The sequence below is a fragment of the Salarias fasciatus genome, chromosome 2 (genome assembly GCF_902148845.1).
Source record: "Salarias fasciatus chromosome 2, fSalaFa1.1, whole genome shotgun sequence".
In the NCBI taxonomy this organism is placed as follows: Eukaryota; Metazoa; Chordata; class Actinopteri; order Blenniiformes; family Blenniidae; genus Salarias; species Salarias fasciatus.
This window is the reverse complement of record NC_043746.1, coordinates 27,448,748-27,475,498: the sequence shown is the minus strand read 5'-3', so window position 1 is coordinate 27,475,498 and position 26,751 is coordinate 27,448,748. Positions and strand designations below refer to the sequence as shown.

Genomic DNA, 26,751 nt, shown 5'->3' with positions numbered 1-26,751 from the left:
TCTCTGGTTTCACGGAGAGTCTCTGGATGTGATTTGTTCCATTTCCAATCAAATATCTCCTGGATCCTCTCTGCACCGCCTCCCAGTCCAGTCACGGACTTTTTGATTGCAAAAGTCTGAACACCAAGTTTAAACCGAAGCGGCACAATCCGTCTGGATTGAATCTCACAGATTAAACGTGGGGCATTGTGCAGTCACGTGTGCGGCAGAAACGCCGCGCCGACACGGGCTGTGCGCTGACCAGAAGACGATGTGCGGCGCCGGTATCATGGCCGGCCCCGGTGACTAATCCGCCCTCGGTTCAGAGCGGAAACGCGAGAGAGGAGCAACAGAAGTCATGTTTGCTGCCATGGAGAAGCGTCTGCACACACCTTCCTGAGCGCTGATCTCACCGAGAGGTCGAGATGAAGAACTGATGAAGACGTCAGAACGTCCTCATGGCAAACCGCTTCCCTCCATCCTCTGTGAGCACACCTCAGGATTTCACTCTCCTTCTTAATTACTCGCCTCTCCACAGATGAATAAACCCCACTTCCAGCTTTATTCTTCCAATGAAAGTCTGATTTCTTTTAAACCTCGGGCCTGATTTTCTTCCTTCTGGAGGCTGACAGCAGCCTGAACACAGCGGGCTCCGTGCAGGCCGGCTCTCCAGGCTTCAATCTCCACAGCGAGGAGGCGGCGGGCCGGGCCGGACAGCCCGATCGATTTCCAATTGATTGGAGCAGATTACAGCCGCAGTCAGCGGGGCTAATATCCATCGCTCTTAACACAGTAATCAGAGGAATTAAGCCGAGGCGCTCGGCTCCGAGCAGCCAACGGCTGCAGAGGCTTTCAATCTTCATCCCTCCGGAGACGCTGGACTGAACTCAAACCGCGCCGCTTCAGACTCGGTAAACTCCACATTTTCACCTCCGGCTGCTCGACAGCTGCTCTGGCCGGAACAGTTGAGGAAATTTCCCCACCAACCCTCTTGGATTTGCTTCCTACATCCGTCTTTTATACCGCTTTATCCAGCTCTGATTTGCCGGGCGTTGGAGTACATCCAAGCTTAATAACGCAGGATTCTCTCAAGTGTTTTTGGGGGAATCTGAATAAAATCTGCAGATGCACAGTGAGAACATGTGAACTCCAGAAAGAAAGGTCCTGAAGACGAAACTTGAACTGGGTTCTCTGGAGACGCGGTGTTATTTCGGAGACAGCTCACCTTGAGCTTCTGGATCTTTCCGGCCAGCGAGGAGTGGGTGCCGACGTGCTGGAAGAGCGACGGCTTGAAGCGAATCCTCAGGTTGGCTTTCTGCCGGTCACAGTGTTTCTGATGGAGGAACGAGACGCGTCAGATCCCCGCCCTCTTCAACACCCAGTGGAAATCAAACCAGCCACCACGACTGAAGGACTCATTTCACAAACCGCAGAGCAGGCCGGATAAGACCTGCGGAGCTGGATTAAACTAAGACAAGACGAGCAAAGATCCATCTGCTAAAGTATTCAAATACCTTTACATCATTATTAATTCATCCATTCATATTCCACTATACAGAACATTTATTGTTTTATTGGTCCCATCCATCAATTCATCATTTATTTATCCTTCTATGAATCGTCCATCCATTCGTTTTCAATGTGTTCAACGAGAAAGGATATAAATGTAACTTTAATGAACTGCGTCAAACAGATTTTTACACTAAACTTCTTACATTAAAAAAAAATAATTATAATGAATGAAGGAGGAATTTTATCATTCTGGCCCACCAGGGTGTAAATTCAGCTGTGTGTGACCCGTGAACTGAAATACATTTGAATTTAATGAATGGAAATCCTCCTGCTTAAAACGCTTTTCTTTCCTGTAACACTTTGAGCTGCTTTAGCTCCAGTAACCTTTTTTTCCTCGCTCGACTCACCGCGTCCTTCTCTGGGTTGCACACTTTGACCCACATGATGTGGTCGAGCAGCCAGTCGATGGGCTTGTCTTTGTAGAACATGAGCATGAACTCCACGATGAGCGACAGGTCCAGAGACTTGAACATCTTCCCTGCAGCGGAGGAACAGCAGGACGGGGGGAGGAATGTTAATTATCCTGTCTTATACGCAGAAAAACAAGTTTAACTACATGTTGTGAAGAAGGAACATCAAGTTCACACAAATTTAACTCAAACATGCAGAAATTTCCATGTATCTCAAGTTAAATACAGTTTTTTTTCTAATACAATGAACAAGAAAAGAAGAAAAAGAAACTGAACAAGAAAAAGAAGAAGAGCAAGAAAAGGAAATCACTGATCATTGGGTGATTAATGGTTAATGGTGAGCACCAAACAATGAAGTAACAGTAACAGAGTAACCTCTACCTCCACCTTATGCCTCTTTCATTAAAAGATGAAATGCATCCTGGGAGTTGTAGTCTAGTCATTTTGTTGAGAAAGAAGCTGTTTCTCCCACTCTGATGATTCAGGCAGTTTCCGGTCTCTCAGTTTCCAGAGCCGGCCCGTGGCTTCCTCCAGACGCCTGAAATAACCGCACGTCTGCAGTGCGCCGCTTCCTGAGCCGGCCGGGCCGGAGAGGCTTCTCGGGGAATTAAAGGTCAAAGTCTGAACCCGCTGCTCGTCTCGCCGGGCCGACGCGCTGACGAGAGGCCGGCGGAGAGCTCGGCCCCCGTCCCGCTCCCATCCTGCCCCGTCTGATCCGCCATGATCCGTTCGGACATCTCGGCCTCTGGAGGGACGCGCGCTCGACGAGGCAGCGAGAAGAAGTCTACCCCGCAGACACAGGCGAGGCCGGACCCGAGCTAAACTTAGCAAACGCCTGAATTTGAGGAGTCGGATTAGAGAGAAGCCCTGCAGCCGGCGTCTGATCTGATGCAGCCGGTCAGCTGTTCCAGCAGCCGGGGGGGTCAGTCCAGGACCAGGGTCCGTCTGGAACAGAGTACCATCCAGGACCAGGGTACTATCCTGGACTGGAGGCACCATCCAAGATGGAGGACGCTGCCCAGTTCCGCAGGTGCCAGTCCAGCCACAGTCCAGCACATGGGGAAAAACATTTCTGGGCCAGAGTCGGAGTAACAGATAAACTGAGACAAAATTAGATTAAACTTCCCAAAAAGAGACAAAACTATTGACCTTAAAGGAGAAACAAGGATATTAAAGTGCGAAAAAACTCCTAAAGGAGGCGAAATGACACAGAGAGACGAAAGAAGATAAGAAATGACGACAAAAAGAAACAATGAGACACAACAATGACCTTAAAGAAGACAAACAGTGACCACAAAATGACTCAAGAGCATCCAGAAGTACAAATGATCACAGAGAGTAACAAAATAAAGATAAACCGACACAAAGAGACGCACTAATGCTCCAGACTGAGCCTCAGAAGAAGCAGACGGACTGGAAATTTCCACTGAGCCTCTTTGTGTTCTGCCATTAAATCCAATGGCTCTCCTTCTAAATCTTCGCTCTGAATCGCTGCAGAAACAGAAATGTGCGCGAGTCTGCTCCAGGCGTCGCTCCCTCCATCAGAAGAAATTCAACATTTTCACTGTGAATTATTGATCATGCTAACTGCAGCGCAGAAAACAATCAATTCAGCCATTCTGTGTGTTCTGGAGCCCGGGGAACCGGCTGGTTGCTCCTCGCCGGGCCGCAGGGACGAGCGACGTGACTGGATGTCAGGTGAGGGAGAAGGTGTGACGTGAACCTGAAGACTTTTGACCTTCCACATCCTGCTGAGTGGGAATGAAGTCAGGAAGCACTTCTACAGCGGGTACATTTCGACTGGTCATACCTCCGTTAGTCGGGTTAGTACAGGGTTCGGTTAGCTCGGTTCGGGTTATGAACCCGGTTCATCGCCGGCGCTCGTAGCAGCGGCCACGTGCAATGTAATTAGAAAGCAGATGTGAAATTTCTGAACCCGTTAACAGGTCTGTGAACCGCTCTCACTGTGTGACACCACACTGCAACAGTTCACCGAGTACAGCTGGCCTAAAGCTAATTAGCATATGCTAACATGCTTATTCTAATGCATGTTCCTTCCTTCCTGTAAAGAATCGACGTCTTCATTAAAATTAATCAAACTCCTGCTTCTGTTAAGCAGGAGGGCAGAAGAATCAAACACGCCTCGTCGTCTCATTCATTTGAAAATCCTCTGATAGATCACTGTACACACATAAATACTGTAAACGCTGTGCTTTGCATCTTTCTGGTGTTGCCTCGCATGTACAAAAAACTCCTACTGTGACCATTTTCTCTGTTTTCAAAAGTGTCACTCTGGAAGCTGTTTCCACCCGATGGATCCGCAGCGCCGTGACCCACCGATGAAGCCGAGCTGAGAAAACTCCAGGATCATCCACTCCTCCGACGGCTGCTGCAGAGCAAAGTTCTTCATGGTGGTGAAGTAGTTTGGACGCGCTACGATGTCGTCCTCCAGCTGTGGGACACGAGGAGAGCCAGAGGTGAGAGGAGGAGGAACATCTGGCCCGGCGATCAACGCCGGTCAGACTGAGAACTCCCAGAGATTAAAGTCAAACATGAAGGAGCTGCTGGAACGCACTGATCTGCGCTGGGATCATAAATGTTAATTAAAGCTGTCAGTCCAGCTCAGATTCTAACTCTCATACATAACATATGTGACACATGAGATTTTCTCGTTAATCATCGAGATTAACACATCAGACATTTAATACGGCTGAATCGGGTCAATCATTTATGCTGTTACTTTTTTTAAAAGCAAGGAAACAAGTATAGATCAAGTTGAGAAAAAAAATGGACAGAAAATGACTGAAATGATTCAAATGCGGTGAAACAAACTGATCAAAATGATGCACAGTGGTGTGAAACGCTGAAATTCATGTCAAACATGCAAAAAATAAAACACAGAGCAAAACTGCCCTTCAATAAAATTCACGCAGAAAACATTTAAAGCAACAACAAAAGCACCAGAAAAGTATCCTAAGATCATGTTTTGTTTTATGAGAAAGAAAGATGAGAATATAAAATCAGCCTTAACGCACCGTGGTCTCAGACCTGCTGTGTCCCTGAATGCACCACGCTCTCAGACCTGGGCTGTGTCCCTGAATGCACCACGCTCTCAGACCTGAACTGTCAGCGGCTGGAGCTACACTGTGCAGCTGTGTCCCTGAATGCACCGCGTTCTGAGACCTGAACCGTGTCCAGAGGCTGGAGTTCCGCCGTGCAGCTGTGTCCCTGAACGCACCGCGGCCTCCGCGGTGATGCTGCTGGATGTGACGGAGCTCCGCTGCTCCTCACCGGGCCGCCGACAGGAGTTTCAATGTTTTGACACCTCAAACTCTGTCTGAACTCTGCTGGATTGTTTTTCCTCCACACACACAGCAGGCAGGCGTCAGTGAAGGGGGAGTGTGTGTGTGTGTGTGTGTGTGTGTGTGTGTGTGTGTGTGTGTGTGTGTGTGTGAGACACACGAGCAGAGAGTCTGTCAGGAAGCTGAATAACCAGACCATGTGCTGGTTGGAGGGCCACAGCGATGGCACAAGAAGTCTCTTTAAATGTTCCTCACTTTGATTCACACAGCGTCTATATTCAGGGAATACAAGTGATTTGGTTTTTTCTTTTCGTGTTGGTTTTTCATCATTCGTGTCATTTGGTCATTTTTCCAGCTGTTTCAGACCTGAACGTACCTACAGGTGTAACTGACTTTACAGCATTAACTGTAATTAACATTAAAAATGTTGCCGAGTCTCGGTTTAAAACAGGTCTGGTGACGATGAAACTGCTGCTGCGGTGATTTCAGTTTTGTGCATTACCTTGCCTCATTTTCTTTTTTTTTTTTTTTCGTTTTTGTGATTAGTTGCATTGTTTTTCATCACTTTTGACTGTTGTACCTTTGTTGTTACAATCGAGTCAGACAGAAAGTAACATCTGACTGCAAACGGCTGAAGAAAAGCAGACACAAAAAGAACAGCAAGTGTCCAAAAATCACGAGGAAAAAAATGTGCCACTAAGGTCAAAGCATCATGATTTTGCACGTATTGATGGAAAATGAGAAATGAAACAACGGCAAGTCTGAGCTAACTTCTAGAGATGAAAGCGTCTGATGATCTGTTCACTCAGGGTCTGAACCGAGTCACGAATTTAACTGAAGTCAATCCAACGAACAGGCAGAAACTAACAGAAATCAGAGGCCGCCTCACTTCAACCCGTCGTGATTGGGTGGAAAAGTTTGCTTTACCTGCACGTAGTACGTCCCTTTGGACTGGGCGTACATCATCAGGAAGCAGTAGTCCAGGTTCTGCTTCGTCCTCCACCTGAGGAAGAGGAAGAGGAAGAGGAGGAGGAGGAGGAGGAGGAGGTGATACGTCACACACAAGCACATAAGCTATGATATGAATGAACCTGTAATAATGAGTGACTGCAGTACAATCCCACAGACGCATAAACCTGCGGCTCAGCGACGGATTAACGGCCGCCAGCCGCCGCTCCGTTAATTTTAATTCCTCTCATGAAAACTCGCAGATGGATCGCTGACCGAGCCAAAATAATACGGAAAGTGATCAAAAACAGCGGCGCTGTGGGGAGCAACAACCGCTGAGTGGTGCTAACCGTGTAAAATGAGACACAAAATTGATCAAATTACGCCGACAATGGGCAAAACTACAAAAGGAAGATGAGGAAGAACTGCACAGTGATGCTAAATGAAAAACAAGAGAGAGAATTCTGTAATATTATGAAAGAAAGAAAAGACATTCTAAATAATCTAAAATCAACCACGGAGCATTCTAATATGACCATCAAATGGCACATAAAACCTGAAAAACACACACAAAAAAAAAAAACCCTAAATTTATACAGGATTATCAATTAAAGCAAACAAAACCAGTGAAATCCCTGAAATGAATCCATTCAAATGAGATGCAAAACAATCAAAATCATTCAAAATATGTGTAAAGGTATATAAACAGTACACAAAATTATGAGACATGTTTAAAATCTACTAAATTAATCTTGGAAAAGAGAAAATTAAGATTACATTACAATACAGATTACATGCAGTGATTTAAAATGATCAAAATGAGTGAAATTAAGAGCAAAACTATAAAAAACATGGAAAACATCAAAGCAATATGGGAGGAAAAATGTTATGAAATAAAAGTGGAATTAAAGCTCCAAAGTGTTGCAAAAAAAATTACACCTAAATGAGATTCAAAACTAAAACATCTAAAAAGGAGCGTTAATATCTCAAAGGCACTAAACAGACACAACCTGCCACAGGAAGTCCTTCTCAATAAAGAAAGAACAATCAGAAAGTGGTAGAACCTGAGTGACGAAGAAGAAGAACCAAAATAATCAAACATCTGTCCAAGATTATAAAGAAACAATCAAACGTTGATTATAAATGACCAAGATTCTGAATGACAAAAGCTGACGCAAGACTGAAATAACCAGATTTGATCGAAATCTTCAAAAACACAACTTTAAAATTCATCTTAAATAAATAAAAAATATGCAGAATAAAGGGAAAAACAGCCGCACACTAAAAATAAAGTCAATCTCAAAACCAGGAAGAGACATAAAGCAATAAAATAAAATAAGGAGAATACCAAGAACTGGAAAAGGTGTAATAAAAATGAAGGAGAAGCATAAAGGAGCCACACACACATTAAAAGATGATGAGGGGGATAAGAGTGTAATAAGGAGGAGCGATCAGAGTGAATCAAGCTGATTAACGACCGTCAGACCAGAAGAAGAAAGTCTGAGGAGACGCAGCAGCAGGTTTCTGTCCAACTCTCAAACTTTCCACCGTTAACAACTTCACCGGGAGCCGAAACCACCTCAGCCTGTCCAGAAAACAACGGAAGACGCTCTGCAGTGGTCTGGTGTGGAAGGTGTGTGTGTGTGTGTGTGTGTGTTCGTCCACTGGGGGCTCACGTCAGCCTTTCCCATAATGACTTATTAATAATTGCATTTATTTCCCATTAACGGAACACGGTGACATGCTGGGTTTGTTTTCCACCTGACCGTCTCCGGACGACGGCGACATTAAAGTGAAAACACACTCTGAAACACACATCCTCACATTCATCCATTATTCAGCTTAGCAAAGCTCTGTGGTGACACTGTATGCTTCCGCTGCCATTCACAGTCACCTCGTCACTGTCTTGTAATTATTTTTTAGTCTCGGAAGTTAATTTTGTGCAATTTTCTAGTAGTTTGTACTGACTGTGTGTCTTTGGCGTCATTTCAAGCTGTTCGGTTAGACCACAGGTCTTTGTTTTCCAAGTCTTTCTGTTTATATATCTTAAAGTTCAGCATTTCTTATTTACTGTTTCCTCTCACTTCTTCTCCGAGCTACTTTTTTAAACTCTGCATTGCTTTGTGTAGCTGTTGTTACTGAATAAAGTTTTGTGTCTGTGTAGTTTGGAGGCCGAGTTTTGATTCGTTTTGATCTTTGTTGACTCTTGAACTTTTAACGGACATCAGTCTGACGATGCCGCTGATTAAACGGCGAGCACGTGGTCTGGAAAACAGGAATCGGAGTCTTTCGGAGCAATGCGCCCGAGGAGAGCGTCCGATCCGCTGCGACGTGTAAACACTGAGCCTCCCTGTGTTTCCCTTTGTGGTGACGGAGCAGCTGACTTCAGACGGTCGGGCCGACGGCTGCCGGGCAGCGCCGGCCGAAACAAGGCCGCTTCTGTGTGAACTTTACTGCTTCTCCATAAAAACGCTTTTCCTCCGGATTGTTGTTGGACCTCGGCGGGCTTGTAAAAGGACGACCGAGTCCAACTAGTTAAAAGAAAAGCTTTTTAAAGAGGCGGACAAACTGCTGTGTGGTGAGGAGGAGGAGGAGGAGGAGGAGGAGGAGGAAGAGCTCATATGACCCAGTAAAGCAGAGGATTGACGGCTGGAGGGATTTTCTGAATAACACCTCATGTCTTCATCACATGATGAACCTTAAACTCAGATTCTGGAACCTTTTAGGAAGTTTTAATCCCTTAAAGAATGACGTGTTTTTCTCTTCCTCGGCTGCTCCACATCTCAAAACCATGGAGCTTAAACATTTAAAGAAAGTGGAAACGCCATTTTGCTTCAGAAAACTTCCACATTTATGTGGCAGAGTTTTGAAAGCGGTGTTGTGGGCCGGAGAGGAGTGTGTGAATGGCTGCACTGTGTTCAAATGAAAGCAGACCTGAACCAGACTGGGGCTTCAACAGCGGCTTCTCTCTTCTCTGAACCACGGCTCATCAAACAAGCCGCTGTCTGGATTTTATCCTGAAGACCTCGGTGTTTTCCTCAAGGACACACTCTCCTCAACGCAGCTTCCTGAAGCCCAGCCCGCCGACACACACACACACACACACATTCACTTAATATCTAACAAAACCAATCTGGGAAAAGTGGTGACCTGAAAGATTTTAATCGTCTTCATCAATCCCTGTCGCCACGGGAATGGGTTTATTTCAGGTATCACACCCCACTCAGGTGTGTCTGCACCTCCACATCACCCCTTTCATTTTCTGACTTTATTTGAAAACGTCAGATTTAATTCTGGCACTGAATTAAAAAAAAGAAGAAGCGGTTCTCACTAAGATAGAGCAGCACCTGGGTGTTTCTATCCAGCAGTAAATTAACTGTGACAGACTACAGTCACTTCAAGTAAGAAGAGGCTGATGCTCCAATCAAAACAAATTCACACACACACACACTCAAAGCGAAGTCACAATGGGGGGTTTTGATGTGTTTGTTTCATTTGACAAACTGAATTAATCCATCTGACTCCTCCATGAGCTGTTATTATAAGAACAATGGCAGGAATTCACCGCGGTGTTTTGGTCTCGCTCGTCTGAAACCAGACAGTTTTCAGGATTCATCACCTGAAGTAACGTCTGGAGGAAAGACAGGTTAAATGACAGGATACACACACACACAAACACACACTTTAGGTGCAGGATTCACACACCTGACTCTCTCTTTCGGGTCTCCGAAGGACTCTCGGAGGCGAGAGAAGTCCGGGTAGAAGTGGACGGACGGAGAGACGACCTCCAGGAGACCCGACTGGATCTCTGCTGGAAAACTGAGGCACAGACACAGAGGGTCAGAGGTCAGAGAGAGAGAGAGAGAGAGAGACAGGGAGAGAGAGAGAGAGAGAGAGAGAGAGAGAGAGAGAGAGAGAGAGAGAGAGACGGAAAGAGCTGGTTGCCATAGCAACAACATCCCATCATGCAGGTGGATACTTACAGGCGCTTCAGGTTGTCTGCTACACTGGTGGCGTACTGCTGGTCAGCCTGGACACACACACACACACACACACACACACACACACACACACAGAGTTGTAAAGTTGTGCCGGCTGTTGGGAAGACTCTCTTTGCAGCAGACAGAATCGAGCGATTCGCCGGTCTGAAGCTGTTTCTGAACGTTTTCTCCTCTTGGCAGTGCTTCTTCACTGCTTCGGTTTCCGATGCTGTCTGATACCGCTTCGCTTGTCGTCTCTTTAAAGCATCCTTTCCTGTCCATCTTCTGTCATTTTCGTTCTCTTTGCCTCCCTTTTCATCGGCGGCTTCGTTTTCAGCCGTTCAGTTCGACCTCGGAGGGATCAGATACACTGAACCTGTTCGCACCATCGACATTTATCTGCTCACTGTGACTTTAGTACGAGCTCTAAAAAAATAAATGAAAATGAAACAATATGAAATTCCTTGATAAAAAAAAAAGTGCCCTTTCAAATGTTTCCCTCCAGATTCACAGTTTAAAAACAAATAGTCGTTTTTTTACTCACATTGTGGTAGCACATCAGACATTCTTTAGAGTTTTTGTGTGTATTTTGGGTCATTTCACAACATTTCACTGAGGCTGTTTGGAGTCTTTTTACACCTCGTATTTTTGGTTGTTTTACACCCGTTTGTCTGTTTGCTCTTACTTCGTATCACTCTGGAATTTTTTTTGTCTCTTTGCAGATATTTTTCAACACACACACATAAACACACACACACACATCTTGAGAAATCAGTGACGTCGCCACGCTCCGGCCAATCGGAGCCCAGAGGGCTTCCTGCAGCAGCCAATGGGAGCCCGGGAGGTCAGCGTGCGGTCACACACGGTCCCTGCAGCCCAGGCGCCTGTGTGCAGAGCGTGTGTGGCTTGTTTTGGCGAGCTGGAGGTGCCAGCTGGGTGGAGCTTAGCGCGGAGCAGCGTGTTAATGAGGAGCAGGCGCCGCTGGAGCTGCTGGCCGATGATCGTTCACTTTTTACTGTCAGGATTTCGGCTCATAAAGTTTACAGCATAAACTAATATGAAACTTTTCTCATGACTCTGTCCGCTCAGTGAGGAAAGTCTCTGAATGTAGATTACTGTTTGCTTCTGCTTCCATGAGAACTTCTCTAATCTACCTGAAGCTGATTTCTCCACAATGTCTTTTTACCAGTTTCCAGGTGTTTTATGCAGAAATGCGCTGAAGCCTTTGTGCTGCTGTTACATCTCTTTACGGTTGTTTAAAGTCTCTCTGGGATGTTTTTATGTGACGTCTTGGTGACTTTATGCCTTTTGGTGTCATTTATTGACCTTTTAATGCTCAGTCTTGTTTGTCTTTGGGAGGTTTTTTAATGTTATTTTCAAGCTTGTGTGTTTTGCTGATACTGATGTTTTGTGCTCTTTTCCTTTCATTTTGTTGTGTTTTTTGTTTTCGATAGTTTGTTTCTTCTTTTGTGATATTTGTTCTTTATTTATGTCATGATAGTTTTTAGCTTTATTGATTGCCATATATTGTAGGTTAAAGCTTTTTTGGTATAATTTTTTCTTTGTTCATTGATCACATGCCTTCATTAAAGTTGTGTCTGCTTGTATAATCTCTTTCTGTGTGTCTGTTTATGGTTGTTTCAGCATATTTATCTGTTGTTTCAGCTCTGCTTGTTGGTTTAATGTCTATTAACACAAAAGCTTATTGCTCTCTGTGACTGTTTTTGCATCCTCTTCCATTAGTTTACTGTCCATTTGTGTTAGCTTCAGTATTTTTCGAAATGTTTTTAGATGCCTGTTTTCAGTCGTTTCTGTTTTGTCTGAGTCAATTTTCCAGTTGGGGCTTCGGCTGCACTTATCTCATCTCCAAAAGGTTTCTTTTCTCCTTATTGTAACTTGACTTTAAGCTGTGCGGTCGGGCGAAAAGCAGACGTGACGCTGCAGATGTTGTGACTGGAGTCCTCTGAGCAGAAGGTCGCCGGGGGATCAGCGGAGGGTTTGTCGTCTGCGTTGCCATGCTGTGTCGCCTCGTGTGTTCTCCTGCTTCTCGCTCGATCACAACACGCCTCCGTCATGCAGTATTCATGCGACACATCTCTCCACTTTAAAGGCCTTAAGTGCTTTCGCTGCACCCTCGATCGTCGGCGCGAACGGAGCCCGCCGCCGGGCCACGTGACGGCCTCCATGATACAGCCGAACCCGCTGACCCGCACGCGCCGGCGAGGAGCTCCGCTTCAATTTTTGATTTGGACCCAATTCAGCGAAGAGGTAAAACAAGACGGGGGGAAACACAATGCTGAAAAAAAAAAATACCCAGAGAGGATTTTAAATATTGTATCAGCCTGGAAGACAAACCTAAAAAAGATTTTCAACTTACAAACTGAGAGAAAGCAGCTGAACAGAGAAGAAAACCGGCGTTAACCAGAGGAAACGTGTAAAATCAGTGAAATGCACAAATGGACGTGAAAAACGGCGAAGCGCTGGAAACGTTCCCGAGTGTCTCCCACCCCGTGGACACCAGCAGTCCGACTGCATGGCGGACCCATTTTAAGCAAGTTTGTCCGCGGAGCGGCAGGACGGTGTTTAAGAACGCCGTAACGAGGGTTTAGGGTTTAGAGATGCGTGAAAAGTGCACGACCTTTGATTTGACGTCCTTTAGATAAAGAACACCGCCAGTTTTTGATCTCCTCAGTCGGCCACCAGACCGGTTCAGCTTCCCCTCACACTGTGGAGGAAACAAGACTCCCCCCCCCCCCCCACACACACACACACACACACACACACACACACACACACCTCAGCGATGAGGACCACGATGACACAGTCGTCCTTCTCGGCGGCGCTGAGCTCGGACATCAGCGAGCTGAGCGTGTCGGTCAGGTAGGAGTGGACCTCCCTCTTCACACTGGGGACCCCCATCACTATGGAGACTACACACATACACACACACACACACACACACACACACACACACACACAGAGACAGATGAGATCCTGCAGAGCAGCGCTCCACAGTCCAGATGGAGCAGCAGCGCTCTCTGTTAATACACAGAGCCGCAGGCTGCCGCCGAGTTAAAGCAGCTCCCCGCAAAACACACAGAGTCGGAGGCTGCGTCACTGAGCTCGGAGTGTAACACACTTACAGCAAACACACGCAGCCGGAGGTGAAATTAAAGGATGTGGGAGGGAGCAGCGCTTCCAGTAAATACAATGAATCTGTAGCAGCGTTAAAATGAAACATTCATCTCTATGAATTCTTCTTGAATGCAGTTGATCATCTCAATTCTTCAATTATTTTTATTGTCCTCATCTGTTAGCTTTGAGCTTCTTCTTGGTAAAGATTTAATTAATTAATTTCTTATTAAATAAAGACCATAATTACACTGTATAGTCATTTTGCACTAAATTTTAGAAAAAAATACAAAAGAACTGAAAACAGGGAATATAGAATTTGATCATTTCCTCAGAAAATAGAGCAATCCGAGGTCGCTTAACTGGAACAAGAGCAGGAAATAGACTCAAGCAGGACAAAAAAGGAAAAAAAAAAAGGCAGAAAAGTGTGAACACCCTTGTGGAGTTTCTCTCTGTCAGAGGAAGAGCCAGGAAGAAGTGCGAGCCGAATCAACATGTGCAACATGTCCATCTCCAAATACTGACTGAACTGTGATTGAGCATCTTCTCATGCACCGTGTATTCAAGCAGTGACAGAACTGTAAACAAATAAAACTGAAGTGTGATCGTTCCTATAGACATCAACATCATCTGCATAAGTGTTTGCATTTATGGTAAATCGTTATCGCAATACCAATAATATAATACAGCACACACACACACACACACACACACACACACACACACACACACACACACACACACACACACACACATTACACACATTACATATCCTGGTGTGTTTGTTCCCTCCAGTTTTATCTGTATTTATGTCCTCTGTAAAGCAGCCTTGTCAGAAAATGGTTTAGTAAGCAGAATAAAATCTTGATAAATAAATTAGACTTGACACACACAATTCTATGCATATACACACACACACACACACACACACACACACACACAAACACAAACACACACAGATATGCAGAGTGACCTTGGTCAGCTGTGGAGCTCGGAGCTGTTAGATTTTCCTCTCCGGGGTGTGTTGGGTGCATCGTGGGGGTGGGGGGGGGGGGGGGGGGGGGGGGGGGGGGGGGGGGGCTGAGATGTTTCCCCAGAGAAGGTGCACTGTGCCAGGGCTGCTGCTTCAGCCAAGGCTCCCTGAGAGTTTTACAAGTGTGTTCAGGGACTATTTTATCTTTTATCCCCCTTCAGGAACTCTTGAGTCACTCTGATCCACGTTAAATGTGTCTTCATGCATCCTTTATGTCAACTGAAATAAATGCCTGGTGAGGCATTAAATGAGATTTTACCTTCCTGATCTTTCAATCCAGGACTATACTGCTATTCAGAATTATTTTATTTTCCCTTAATCTTAAGCATCATGAGTAAAGTGATCCCATCACCACCAGTGTTTACAGGAACAAGTTAATCAGTGATTATTATCAGGAAGTGATACTCGGTTACAGTAACTGAGGGCTCAGTGGGAATGTCACTCTTGTTTCTCTGTTGGACTTCTATTTTAGGCCGTTTACACGACAATGTTTCAAGTGAAAACTCATCATTTTTGCATTCTAATTTCAGAGAAGTTTTGCATTTACCTTTGACAATGTGTAAACTCCCGTTTACTGGAGACTGGACTCAGTCCCGACAGAAACGTGACGATAGATTTGAACAATCGAACAATGTTCATAAATATTATTAAGGTTCAGACATGAAGAAATCTGTCCGGTTTTGTCGCGTAAGTCTCTCAACTGTTAATAGTTATTTTTAGTTTCTCAAATTAGACTGTAAAAGCCTGCTGGAGGTGCCTCCTTCACTTGAACACCTCAGTGGCTCAGTGTGTGTGTGTGTGTGTGTGTGTGTGCGTGCGTGTGTTACCTCCGGTGCGTCCCTGTCCCAGGTGCACGGCCGGCTGCAGGCTGTCCTCTCTGTTCAGCAGGTGAGGGAGATGATGGAAGATGGAGGGCAGCTGCAGGACGTTCTTGCTGGAGCTCACGTTCCACAGCTTCAGCCTGGTTTCCTCTGCAGAGCAGCAGACGCTTCGGGGTCAGAGCTTCACTGAAAACATCTCAGGGTTCATCAGATGAAGAAAACCTTCACTCGGCCGCTTCGGGACTCACCGGACAGGCTGCTCCAGGTCCGGTTGATGTCTCGCAGCGCCTGCTTCTCAGCGATGGCCCTCTTGATCTCGTCCAGGACCAGGTTCAGCTCCTTGGACCGCCGCAGGTTCTCCTGCTCGGCCGAGTGGAGGCGCTCCCTCAGCGCCAGGAACTCCCTCTGGTAGATATCCACCACATCTCCTGCAGGGGAGGAGACGCAGGTTATCACACAGAATATCTCTTTACTCTCGCGCGTGTTGAGTTCTCTTCGCACAATCAACAAAATCTCTCCATCAATATTAAAAAAGTCCAAAAACAACAAACTTTCACGCATGAAACAGGAAACAAAGACTTCAATGGAAAAATGATGTGTCTGTCTTGTAATATAATAAAGTCTAACTTGTTTTATGATGTAACACACATGTAACGTGTTTTTTTAATGCGTGTATAATAAATGCGTGACTTCACAGAATCCCCATAAAAAACACCGAACATGAGACGTTCCGGAGCCAGCCGGTAAAGATGATGCATATTTAATAATGGGAGCATGTTAATGTTTTATTACACTGCACATCTTCCCCCGGCTGCCGCGTGATGTGATGGAGAGCGGCGACAGACTGATGCTTCACAGGATTACCCATAAAGGCTGGCGGAGTGTATGAATCTGTGCCAGCTCGTCATCATCAACAGGTAGAGAGAGGTGGGGTTGGGGGGGGGGGGGGGGGGAGGAAAAAAAAAAAAAGGACATAATCTGAGTAAAAACATGAAACTGAAACAGTAAATCCTTCATCTGCTGCAGCAAACATCCTCCAGCCGTCCATCATCCCCGCATCATCTCTCACTGGGTTAATGCAGTGTGAAGGTAAATCTGCGGTAATCCCTGCTGGACGGACACGCAGCCGCTCACTTTACTCAGACCCCCCGCTGGGAGACATCACTCACAGAATAGGAAGCGACAACATCCACGGCTCACCATGACAGATAACTGACTTCACTCTCTTTTTTCTATTCCAGCAGAGCCGCTCTGTTTGCACAGACTCAACAAATGTGTGTTTTTACCTCGACTGCTGGTTTTAATTCTATTGTTCAATGTCAAGTATTAGTTGATATTTTCATTCATGTAGAGATTTTCTGTAGTGATGTAAATCTCGGATGGGAAACATCTTCCCGGAAGCTGAGTGAGACTGAAACCAGCCAGAGGGCGAACAGGGTCATCTGACACTCCGGAAGTCTCCATGCTTCACGACAAACATCAACTTCTTCATGGCTTTAATTCACACATAACAGCGGCTCCCTGTTTCCAGACTCATTTCTCTGCAGTTTGGCACCAAAAAACTCCGAACACTGTTGTCATGTAAACACATCCTCAAAACACCAGTTTTCTGTTTTCACTTAAAAACGTTGCTGTGCAGACAGGGCCTGACCAGTGACCTGGAATCTACTGAGCAGGAAATATCAATAGAAAACAGGTCGAAGACAGGAACGAGGAGGGCATGTAATAAACATTAAAGACCGAATCGCATGTTTTTCTGCATTTGTGGAGCTATAAATACAGACATGTCTACAAAAATTCGAATATCTTCAAAACCTTCAATTTTATTTGTCTCTCATTTCAGGTAGTCAAACTCATATATGATATAGGCTCGTGACACAGAGTGAAATATTTCAAGCTGTAATTTGTTGAAATTTTGATAATGATGGCTTCGAAATCCTGAGAAAATCTGAGAAATCCGAATTCAGATAATACTAAAGAACAGAAATTACCCAAAGTAGAAATGAACATATTTTTCAAAAGCCTTACATTTCCGTTCTAAATATCCTTTTTTATTGATATTATGTAATGTTCTAATTTTTGGAGACACTGACTTTCAGTCATCATCATCAAAAATTCAAGAAATAAAGGCTCGAAATATTTCAACCTGTGTCACGAGCCTATAATATATTGACTTTCTGAAATGAGCAAAAAAGAAATTGAACATTTTACATACTATATCTTTGAGACAAACCTGTCCTCTGATCACTAAAGATCCACACACACTTCAACACACATTAATTTTAGTGTGATGATTGTATGTGGATTGAATCGAGAAATAAAAGTGTGTGTCGTCTGCATAGAGGCCAATTGGATACACAGACTACAGTTTGTTTGGATTAACAATATTTTTCAAATTGTAATTTCATGAATTTCAAATTCATATTATTTCCTGCTTTGCAATAGTCATAATTACAACAACCACTGAGGGCGCCACAAGCCTGATCCCTCTAATACAACAACAAGCGACACAAACCGAAGACAGCCATAAATTTAAAAGGTTGTTTGTGTGGTGTAGTGGTTAGCACTACCATCACACAATGTGACCGACCCTGGTTCAAGTCTGGGTAGTTCTTGAGGGGCTTTTTCTGTGTGTGTGTGTGTGTGTGTGTGTGTGTGTGTGTGTGTGTGTGTGTGGCCCAGACACCAAACCAGCGTTGTGCTGCTTTTTGTCAGCCAGCTGCACATTAATAGCTGGAAAAGCAGAAGTTAAAACACAGTCACACTCTCTGGTTCGGCTGTAATTATTCCTCTAAACCCTCATTAATGGAGCACAATAGTCACATCTGCTTGGCTGATAACTGTAGTGAATTTATGAGCGCACCCCCGCCCCTCGCTGATGAGTTTTTAATGATGCTCCTGCCCAGTTATTTATCTGCTCTGATGAAATAATCTCCTTCCTGCAGCAGTCAGTCTGTTGCAGCTGCGTGTCGACCAAAGAGTCGACACAAAATGGTTTATGATCCTCACAATCGCTTATTAATGGCAGAAGCTTCACACTTAAAGGAGCAGTTCCACATGTTGAGGATGGCGAGCAGCACTGACCCGTCACTCCTTGTTTCATTCAGTTATTGATTAGTGGGGAAAAAAAATACATTTTTTTTTTTTAAATTTTTTTTCAGTATCATTACTGAGCGCGATCAACAAATTTTAATGTTTTTTTGGGGTTTTGTTTCAATCAGTACAAATGTTCTCACTCAAAATTAAACACTGTCCAGATAAAGAGAGAGCTCCATTACAAACACACACACTCATGTAATTCAATGCAAACACAACCTCAGACACATGTTAATCCAGGTCGTCATGTTCAAACGGAGCAATCAGTGTGTGTGTGTGTGTGTGTGTGTGTGTAAAATTAATAATACCATCGTGCACGCACACACTCAAAGGCAGAGTTGAGGAGGCGTTCAGGCTGAGTCACACTGTCGTAACGTGTGTGTGTCTGATAATCTAATTACCTGTGATTGGTGACTCCAATGCTGTCACACACACACACACACACACACACACATACACACACACACACACACACACACACACACACTGGATGAGTCAGAGTTAATGAGGAGGACTCTCAGGGTGTAAGCACATCGCGCTGTTCCTCATTCATGATTTTACAGAACAAACATCAGCGTGTCGTCCATGTTCAGATGTTTTCAGTGCTTTTTTAAAGTGAGCATTAACCCCGATCAGCCCTCCGAACCCAGGAGTGTTTCATGTGGCAGTACTTGAATATCACTGAGCAGCTGCAGAACTGGAGAACCATCATCTCTAAATGTGTCTATTCTGATAACTAAATCTTTAAATGAGTATAAAAACCACAGGACCAAACAACCCATGAAGACTAAAACTCAGTTCTGAGTAAACAGAAACCATTTGTCCGAGAACACCTTTGAAAACCAACGTGGAGAAACATTCCTAAAAACTGTTTTGGCTCAACATATGAAATGCGTTATCCTTAAAAACCCATGTTTGAACACTGTCCGAGAACATTATTGACACCTGACATGTAGGATCAGTCTGAAAAACCGCAGAACATTCAGATCACTGTCTGAGAACGCTGTGGAACACAATAGAAAACCATTGTCTCGGAACACTATGGAAAACTACAGTCTGGTAACATGATAGAAAATCACTGTCTGGTAACATGATAGAAAGCCATTGTCTGGTACACTGCAGAAAACCATCATCAATTGACGCTGGTGAATGTAAGCAGCACTGATCGCTTCTGAAAGCCATTGTCTGTGAACACGTTTTAATTCCACTGTCTGTGAACCTCTCAGACAACAATTGTCTATGAAAAATAAAAATTATTTTCCTGAATATTTTCTGGGACACTTCCATGATGTTTTCCTTTGTTTTTCCAGATGATAAGTGTGAAGGACAGACATCTCAGTGATCGATCACTGATGGTTTTGAAGGATAAAATGAAGAGAAGAGTTGGAGCTGCAGCTGAGAGCCAGGTGTTGGCTGATCTCTGGTCTGCCGAAGCGTCGGCGTTTCCTCACTCTGCTCTGGAGACCGTGTGTTTCCGTGTGCGGTCTGATGTTCACGCTCACATGGCTGAGCACGGCGGGCAGATCGGCCCGGCGCTTTCCTAACGAGGTCCCTAACGAGGGACGTCCCGGCCCCGTGGCCCCCCGACCCCGTCGCCCTCCTCCCCCTGGCAGATGGCATTTCATCCGAGGGGGGGGGGGTGAAATGAGGGAGTGCACGACGACCGTCGCTCTCTGCACTTTCTGTCGTTCGAACCAAATGAAGTTATTAAACCTAATTTACTGGAGCAGCACTGAAGCTCCGGCTGGAACGACTCCACACTGGACGCCCTGTCCCGAAACGAGAGCCGAGGAGGGAAACACTGATGAAAGAGAAGCAAGCGGCGAAATGTCAAACAGGATGTGCGAGCAGCGGCGGGACTGGATGCAGGGTGGAGGACAGGAAAGCGGCGCTCTGCGAGTTACCTGCTGACTCAGAGTGATGTGTTTATTAGAGAACGAGGGGAGGGAAGGAAGCGGAGGCGCAGCGTCAGCCGAACACGACAGGATGGGACGGTGGCGGTCCCACGGCGACGTTAAGTCAGTTCATTATCGACCGAGCCGCAGAGCGGCTCAAAAACAACGTGAAAATACCACTTAACAGACTGCCAGGCCAGTAAATAGGCAGTGAAAGCAGGCTGGAGCGCGGAGGCTGTTATATGGCTTCGCTGCAGCCGTCGGCTTGTGGCTGTAAATGTTTACTGCAGTCCAACAAACTTACAAGAAGACACAGACGAGCCCATCGAGCTCCTTTAAACGTTTGTGTGTTTCCGCATGGAGAAGAGCAGAACGCGACATGAAGCCCTGTCTGCTGTTCAAGCGGCGCGTCAGCGTCGTCGCAGGGCGAAGCGCTGCCGCCTGAAAGTTCCTCGGCAGATTCTGACCTGCCTTTTTCTTTTTTTTTTCCCGCTGAAATATCTCCTAAACAAAGCAGAGAAGAAACAGCTGGGGAGTGTGAGGGAGAAGAAACAGGTGACAGCTTGTGATTTCCAATCTGGTGGTGTCAAAGAAAGTCAATTATCTTCCACCCTGCACACACACACACACACACACACACACACACACACACACACACACACACACGCGCGCGCAAACGAGGAGTGTGAACACACTTGGCAAGTCAAGGCAGGAGCATGAAAATAATGACCTCAGTCTGTTTCCAGCCTTCGGCCGTAGGAGGTGAAATATAAGTTGAGAGAGAAACTACATCAGGTTTATTGCGATGATGTTATAAACACTTTCATTGTTTCTGATTCACTTAGAATCTCAACACCGCCCCCCTGAGGCTGCTGCTGGTACTGCTCCGCTACCTGAAAGCTTCTCGGATACAGAGACGTTTTCATCCACATGTGAATCCACTGCTTTCCCATGTTTTTGTCATGTGATATTCAAGACTCTTCAGGCACGACAGCGCCCCCTATGGCTGTGGAGGTGGCATAAACAGCCAGACAGGACAATAACGTGAGTTTTAATGAGCAAAGTTTCAGCAGGAGTGAAACTCAACCCTAACTCTGGATGCTCACACCTCGCCCGCCAGTTCCCACAATCCTCCTCTGCTTTTCACACTGCTCTATAAAGAGAGACGCCTCCATATCAGGGTCCTCTTTTAACCTCCCGCAAAAACAACCTGATTCCAGGATCCTGCATTTCATCTCCAGTGACTTTCCCCCAGAACTTCAGGTACAGCGAGGGAGAAACAGGAGGTGAGCGAACCCACAGCAGCCGCTCTTCTCCTTTTCACCTCCATTAATTTGCAAAGATCAGACATGAGGAGGACAATTAACATACGAGCCAGACAGAGAAAAAAAGGAAAACATGAGAAAGTGAAGAGCAGAGCAGACAGAAGAGACGGAGCATTAGCACGGACTGCAAATTAAAAAAAAAAAAAAAAAAATCCTGAATAGATGAGGAAAAGAAAAGCTCTGAGAGCGCAGCAGACAGATGGAAGCAGGAGTCTTCTCTCAGCCAGGTGCGTTCTCATATCGCTGAGTCTGTGATCAGCTGGCAGGTGTCTGTTCAGAACTTTAATCAGGATCCGTGGCGCAGATGCTGCCGTACGTGGAAACAGTGACTCCACCGCAGGATGACGGCGCCGCCGGATGGCTCCACGTTTGTGGTTTAACTTAAAGAAGCGCAGCTGCCAGGAAAATGAAGGCAACACAGACAGCGAGCCATCCGACTCTTTGGAAAGTTAATATCATGAAAAGCGATGAGCTCTCTCAGATTGGATCTGCTCAGACTCAGGACTTGGATGTGGCGGAAATGATTTGTCCAGACGCTGGAGTTTGGACTTACTGACACTGATCCGAGGAGGGACGGCTCATCGGTCCACATCCACTCCAAAAACTTCAAAACTTTAAACTTCAAATCCCAAAGACAGCTCAGTGTGCTGGACGGAAACTCTGCCGCTCTGTGAAACACGATGAAATGCTTATTTCTCCAGAGCGATCAGCTGCTAACGCGTCACAGCCGAGAACAGTCCCAGTCTTTGTTATCTTAATGTGCTCTCCATGCTTCAGCAAACAAACTAAAACTGCCTGAGCTTCTAGAAGAAGGTCAAATTAATTAAACTCCAGAAATCTCTGGATAGGAAGCTCTTCAGGCTTTGATGTTTGAAACGAGACCGTCGTTCAGGAGTGTATTCTTGGTTCCTCCCTGTGTGATCTCAGAGTGACCCTGAACAGTGTGGAAGTGGTCTGCTCTGCGTGGCGACCGTCGACCGATCGATCGATCGCACGCGGGCCTGGATCCTCTCCGAGGAGCCGGCTATCATCTGACAGCATGACTTCACCCTCGAAACCGGGCCACGCGTATGTGTGTGTGTGTGTGTGAGTCGGATACACAACATCTGAGCTCCGGTTTCAGTCGATGTGTCGAGTGGATTTGTGTTCATTTGAGCCTTTAGTCAATACGGCTGTTTGTCTGAGAGAGTGTGTGTGGAGGCGAGGCGGGCCCGGAGACGATAAGCTCGCCGAGCGATTATCGCCGTCGCACACACTCGCCGTCGGAGTGCGAGCTGGTCAGCTTGGCAGCGCTCGCGTATTTTCACATGCCGCTTCCTCTCAATATCAGCTGTCAGATCCAGTCACAGCAGAGACAAAACAAGACGAGACGAGCAAAAGTCCGCCCTCCGCCCGACTGCACGCAGGGACGGAGCTCATCTGGGCCCCGTTTCCACCTTCAGGGAGTGATTTGAGAAGAAAACACGAAGATGGAATAAATCCACAACACTCAACGTTTACTCACAAGTAATAACACCATTTTAAAATTCATTCAACGTGTGTGTGTGTGTTTTAACACTCTGGGATTTGCTGTGTAAATAAAACTGTGATGAATATGTTTATGTTCCTGATGAGCTTCGGCCTTGTGTTGCTGCCGCGCGGCCTGAAGAATCAGTGCTTTCAGCCTCAGAGGGACACGTTAGTATTCTGAGGGCGTCACATCGACCACGAGCGCACACACACACGCCACTATATCAGGTGTGAGGTTATAAATGATCTTAGGTGTGTGTGTGTGTATATATGTGTGCGTATATATGTGTGTGTGTTATCAGCAGCAGCAGTGACGGTGAGCGGGATAAGGACACGCTTCACAGTCTGGAGGACATCTCACCTCATCTAAGTGTGTGTGTGTGTGTGTGTGTGTGTGTGTGTGTGTGTGTGTGTGTGTGTGTGTGTGTGTGTGTGTGTGTGTGTGTGTGTAGAAATCGACTTGACTCACACCATCTCTGATCGCTCAACAATCTTGCGCGCACACACGCGCGCGCGCACACACACACGGTTGCCGTGGTAACAGAATTGGCAGCAGGCGGCCGGCAGACAGGCTGCATGCTAACAGGCGGCTCTGTGGACAAAAGATTTCCAGTCAAACATCCGAACCGAGCAGCCAGACCGAGTCTGCATTTTCCCCCAGCTGTCTGACCCTGAACGCCTCACCGAAGCATCTTCCTCCTCCTCCTCTTCCTCCCACACAGACTTTCAGCGCCAGTGTTTGAAGCACCCATGCTACTTTAGCACGCACTTGAAACACTTCTTTAAATCCACTGAAGTTGCCACAAATTAAAAAAAAAATAAAGAGGTTATAAATTTGTAAATAAAAAACTCTACTCAACAGCATCTGTTCTGTTCAGCTAAATTAAAATAAATATTGGCAATGCAAAGTTTTCTGACCAATTTTCTGAAAGGATTCTTTGATCAAACTAAAAATGTGTTTTTGTGGAAGTGAAAAGTCATTAAATGAATAAATATTAACCAGATTGCACTCCGGGTAGAAGCGCAATAGAAATGATTGAATGTGACTCAGAGATGTTCGGAGACTCCAAATAACCACAAAGAGGCACAAAAGTAGTAGAAACAGACGAGACATTCACTCAAAAAATTGTGTCAGAGACACCAAAAAACTATTGGGGCACACACATCCATGATGAAAGAATTCTAAAATCTAAAAAAAGAGAACAAACAGGTTTTAAAAAAAAAAAATATGACCAAAGCATAGTGTTGTGGTGCCTGGGTGTTCCACAGGTTTCAGGTGTCGCCGTGTGTCCAGTGTTGGTGTGTAACAGAGGTAAAGTGATCCTGGACCAACACGGCGCCGTCGGAGAGGCTTCCTGTCTCTGACGCGCAGGATCACACGTGGCCTCCTCGGGTCTGTTCCCACAGCGGGGAACTACAGCGTCCCGGCCGTGTCCGTGCATCCCTCGCCTCTCATTACGTGACATGTGACTCGCTGGCTTCTCATTAACACCTGACTCCTGGAGGCGACCTGCAGGTCTCAGCACAGGACCGCCTCCCTCGGGCCGCCCCGGGGCTCATCGGCGGAGCCTTCACTGATCCAGCACTGAAGGCTTCTCCAAGACTCAAAGAAACACATTCATGCTGATTACAATGCAGCTGTCGAGTCGTACGTCTTTATTGGATGTAATCACAGCAGTGACATAAAGACTGCAAATGGCTACAATTAGATGCAAAACGGCCGAAAGCGATCTTTCAAATGAGCAAAAAGAAACCTAAGAGACTCAAAATTCTGCAAAACGACTGCAAAAAGAAGTGAGGCTGCAAAGAGAAGCAGAAAAACAGCAAATTACCCAAAAACTATCAGGTCTCCAAAGTCCCAATACAGAAACTAGCAACAACCCCAATTAAACAAAAAGTTAGAAACCAGTGTAAAAATATGTCATTTATAGACCAGTCTGGACAACAAAGAAAAAAAACTGTGGAAACATGGCCACAAAAGTAGATATTAATTGTCAACAATGACTTACAGTATAAGCATTGTTTGAAATCAGTTTAAAATTAGTGTAAAGGCCTCACAAAGCAGTTCAAAGTTCAACAAACTGGTGAAGTTTGGTCAAGAAAACTGTGGAATTCAGTGAGAACTGTCCAGAAAAAGAGCTACAAGACATTGTAAGCCTTCCAGAAAGAACTAATAACAGAAGGAAATACTTCAAAACAGGGCTAACAACCAAAGGAAACACTTCAAAAGAATCAAAAATCTGCAAAAACACGCCAGACAACAGCCAAAGAACATGGAAACGCTTCCAAAAACAGCTAAAAACCAGCGTAAACACACCAGACAAAGAGTTTACAAACCATGTAAATATTCCAAAAAAGAGATTAAAACCAGTGTAAATCCCTCAGAAAGAGCGAAAAAGTAGCGTAAACCGCTCCATAAGAATCCAAAAGTTGTGAAAACACACCAGAAAACAGCAAAAAACTGTGAAAACACTTCCAAAAACAGTTAAAACCAGTATAAACACACCAGAACATAGCTAAAAGCCAGTGGAAACACTCCAGAAGAGCTGAAAACATGTGAATACAGTACATCTGTAGACAGTGACAAACCACGGAGAAGCCAGGGTAAAAACACTGAAGGAGCTGCTCTAGAGAACCAGTGTCAACGGCCCGAAAACATCGATGAAATGAGTGTGAATGCCATCGATTCCTTTTGGCTGTTCATTTCTTGATAATCAGCAGCTTGCTGTTGGTACATCAAGTGTAATATTTGCATGTGTGTGTGTGTGTGTGTGTGTGTGTGTGTGTGCAACATGTCAAAGCTCTTATTGAAGTGCAGACTCTGCAGAACGCGCCGTGCTTTAGTTAATACACCCAGTAAATAATTAATGTCAGAAGATGCACTCAGCCGCTGTCTGCAAGCTGCTTTTAAAAGCTCATGAAGTCAGCACTCTGTATGCTAATGCGCGTTTTAATTTGACGTGCGCACTGACCTTTGCTTTTGAGAGCCACATGTCACGAACACTCTTCATTTTCATAATTAGAATAATAACTCGTGAAATCCACCCAAAAAACAAAACAAACAAAAAAAAAAAGCCACTGTGCGTAACGTCCTCTCATATTCAGAGCTGCTGAAATGTAATATTTAGAGGAAAATCTACAGATTGCTATAAAATGAAAGATTTGACATTAAAGCGACTAAAACAATTGAACAGAAAGACGCAAACAATGAGCATGTGAAATAACTGCAGGGAGACAGAATACAACTGCTGGATGTGCAAAAAACGGCTGCAAATAGGCAGAAATAATTTCTAATGACTTCTAATAACTAGCTTCAAAGCAACAGCAACAAAAGCATAAGTCAATTAGAAAGGCATACAAAATAACTACAATGACTGCAAACAAATACAAAAAAAAAGAAAACACAACTATGAAGTCTGTGGGATCTGTTAGAAACCAAAAACAGACGACAGGTAGAGAGCAATCGAAACCAGTGGAAACCAGGGTCAAAAAGCAGCAGAAACAGCATTAAAAAGATGTAAAGCATCAATAAAGAAGCACACTGCAATTAGAAAGACATACAAAAACAACTGCAGAAATGGAAAAGAACAACAAGCAAGAAAACAACAACAAAACAAGCTCAAACATTGTTTTCAAAAGATTGGAATCCCATAATAAAGAAACACAAAGCAAACAAGAAATAGAAGCGGGATCAGTGTGACGACTCAGGCAAGAAGCAGGAGCTGCACAGACCATCAGCTCACAGGGCT

At 45.2% G+C, this 26,751-nt stretch overlaps 1 protein-coding gene across 1 annotated transcript in view; it reads right to left on the bottom strand.

The window, feature by feature from the left end:
• Positions 1-26,751, bottom strand: part of mgat4b (alpha-1,3-mannosyl-glycoprotein 4-beta-N-acetylglucosaminyltransferase B) — a 55,257-nt gene that overhangs the window by 4,543 nt on the left and 23,963 nt on the right. Inside the window, exons 2-10 of the mRNA XM_030117835.1 lie at positions 15,426-15,605; positions 15,184-15,327; positions 12,988-13,121; positions 10,195-10,241; positions 9,917-10,030; positions 6,191-6,266; positions 4,299-4,413; positions 1,899-2,029; positions 1,205-1,312 (exon numbers count right to left, since the gene is read on the bottom strand). Of these exons, the coding sequence (XP_029973695.1) occupies positions 1,205-1,312; positions 1,899-2,029; positions 4,299-4,413; positions 6,191-6,266; positions 9,917-10,030; positions 10,195-10,241; positions 12,988-13,121; positions 15,184-15,327; positions 15,426-15,605 (1,049 nt within the window). The remainder of the gene's footprint in view (positions 1-1,204; positions 1,313-1,898; positions 2,030-4,298; positions 4,414-6,190; positions 6,267-9,916; positions 10,031-10,194; positions 10,242-12,987; positions 13,122-15,183; positions 15,328-15,425; positions 15,606-26,751) is intronic.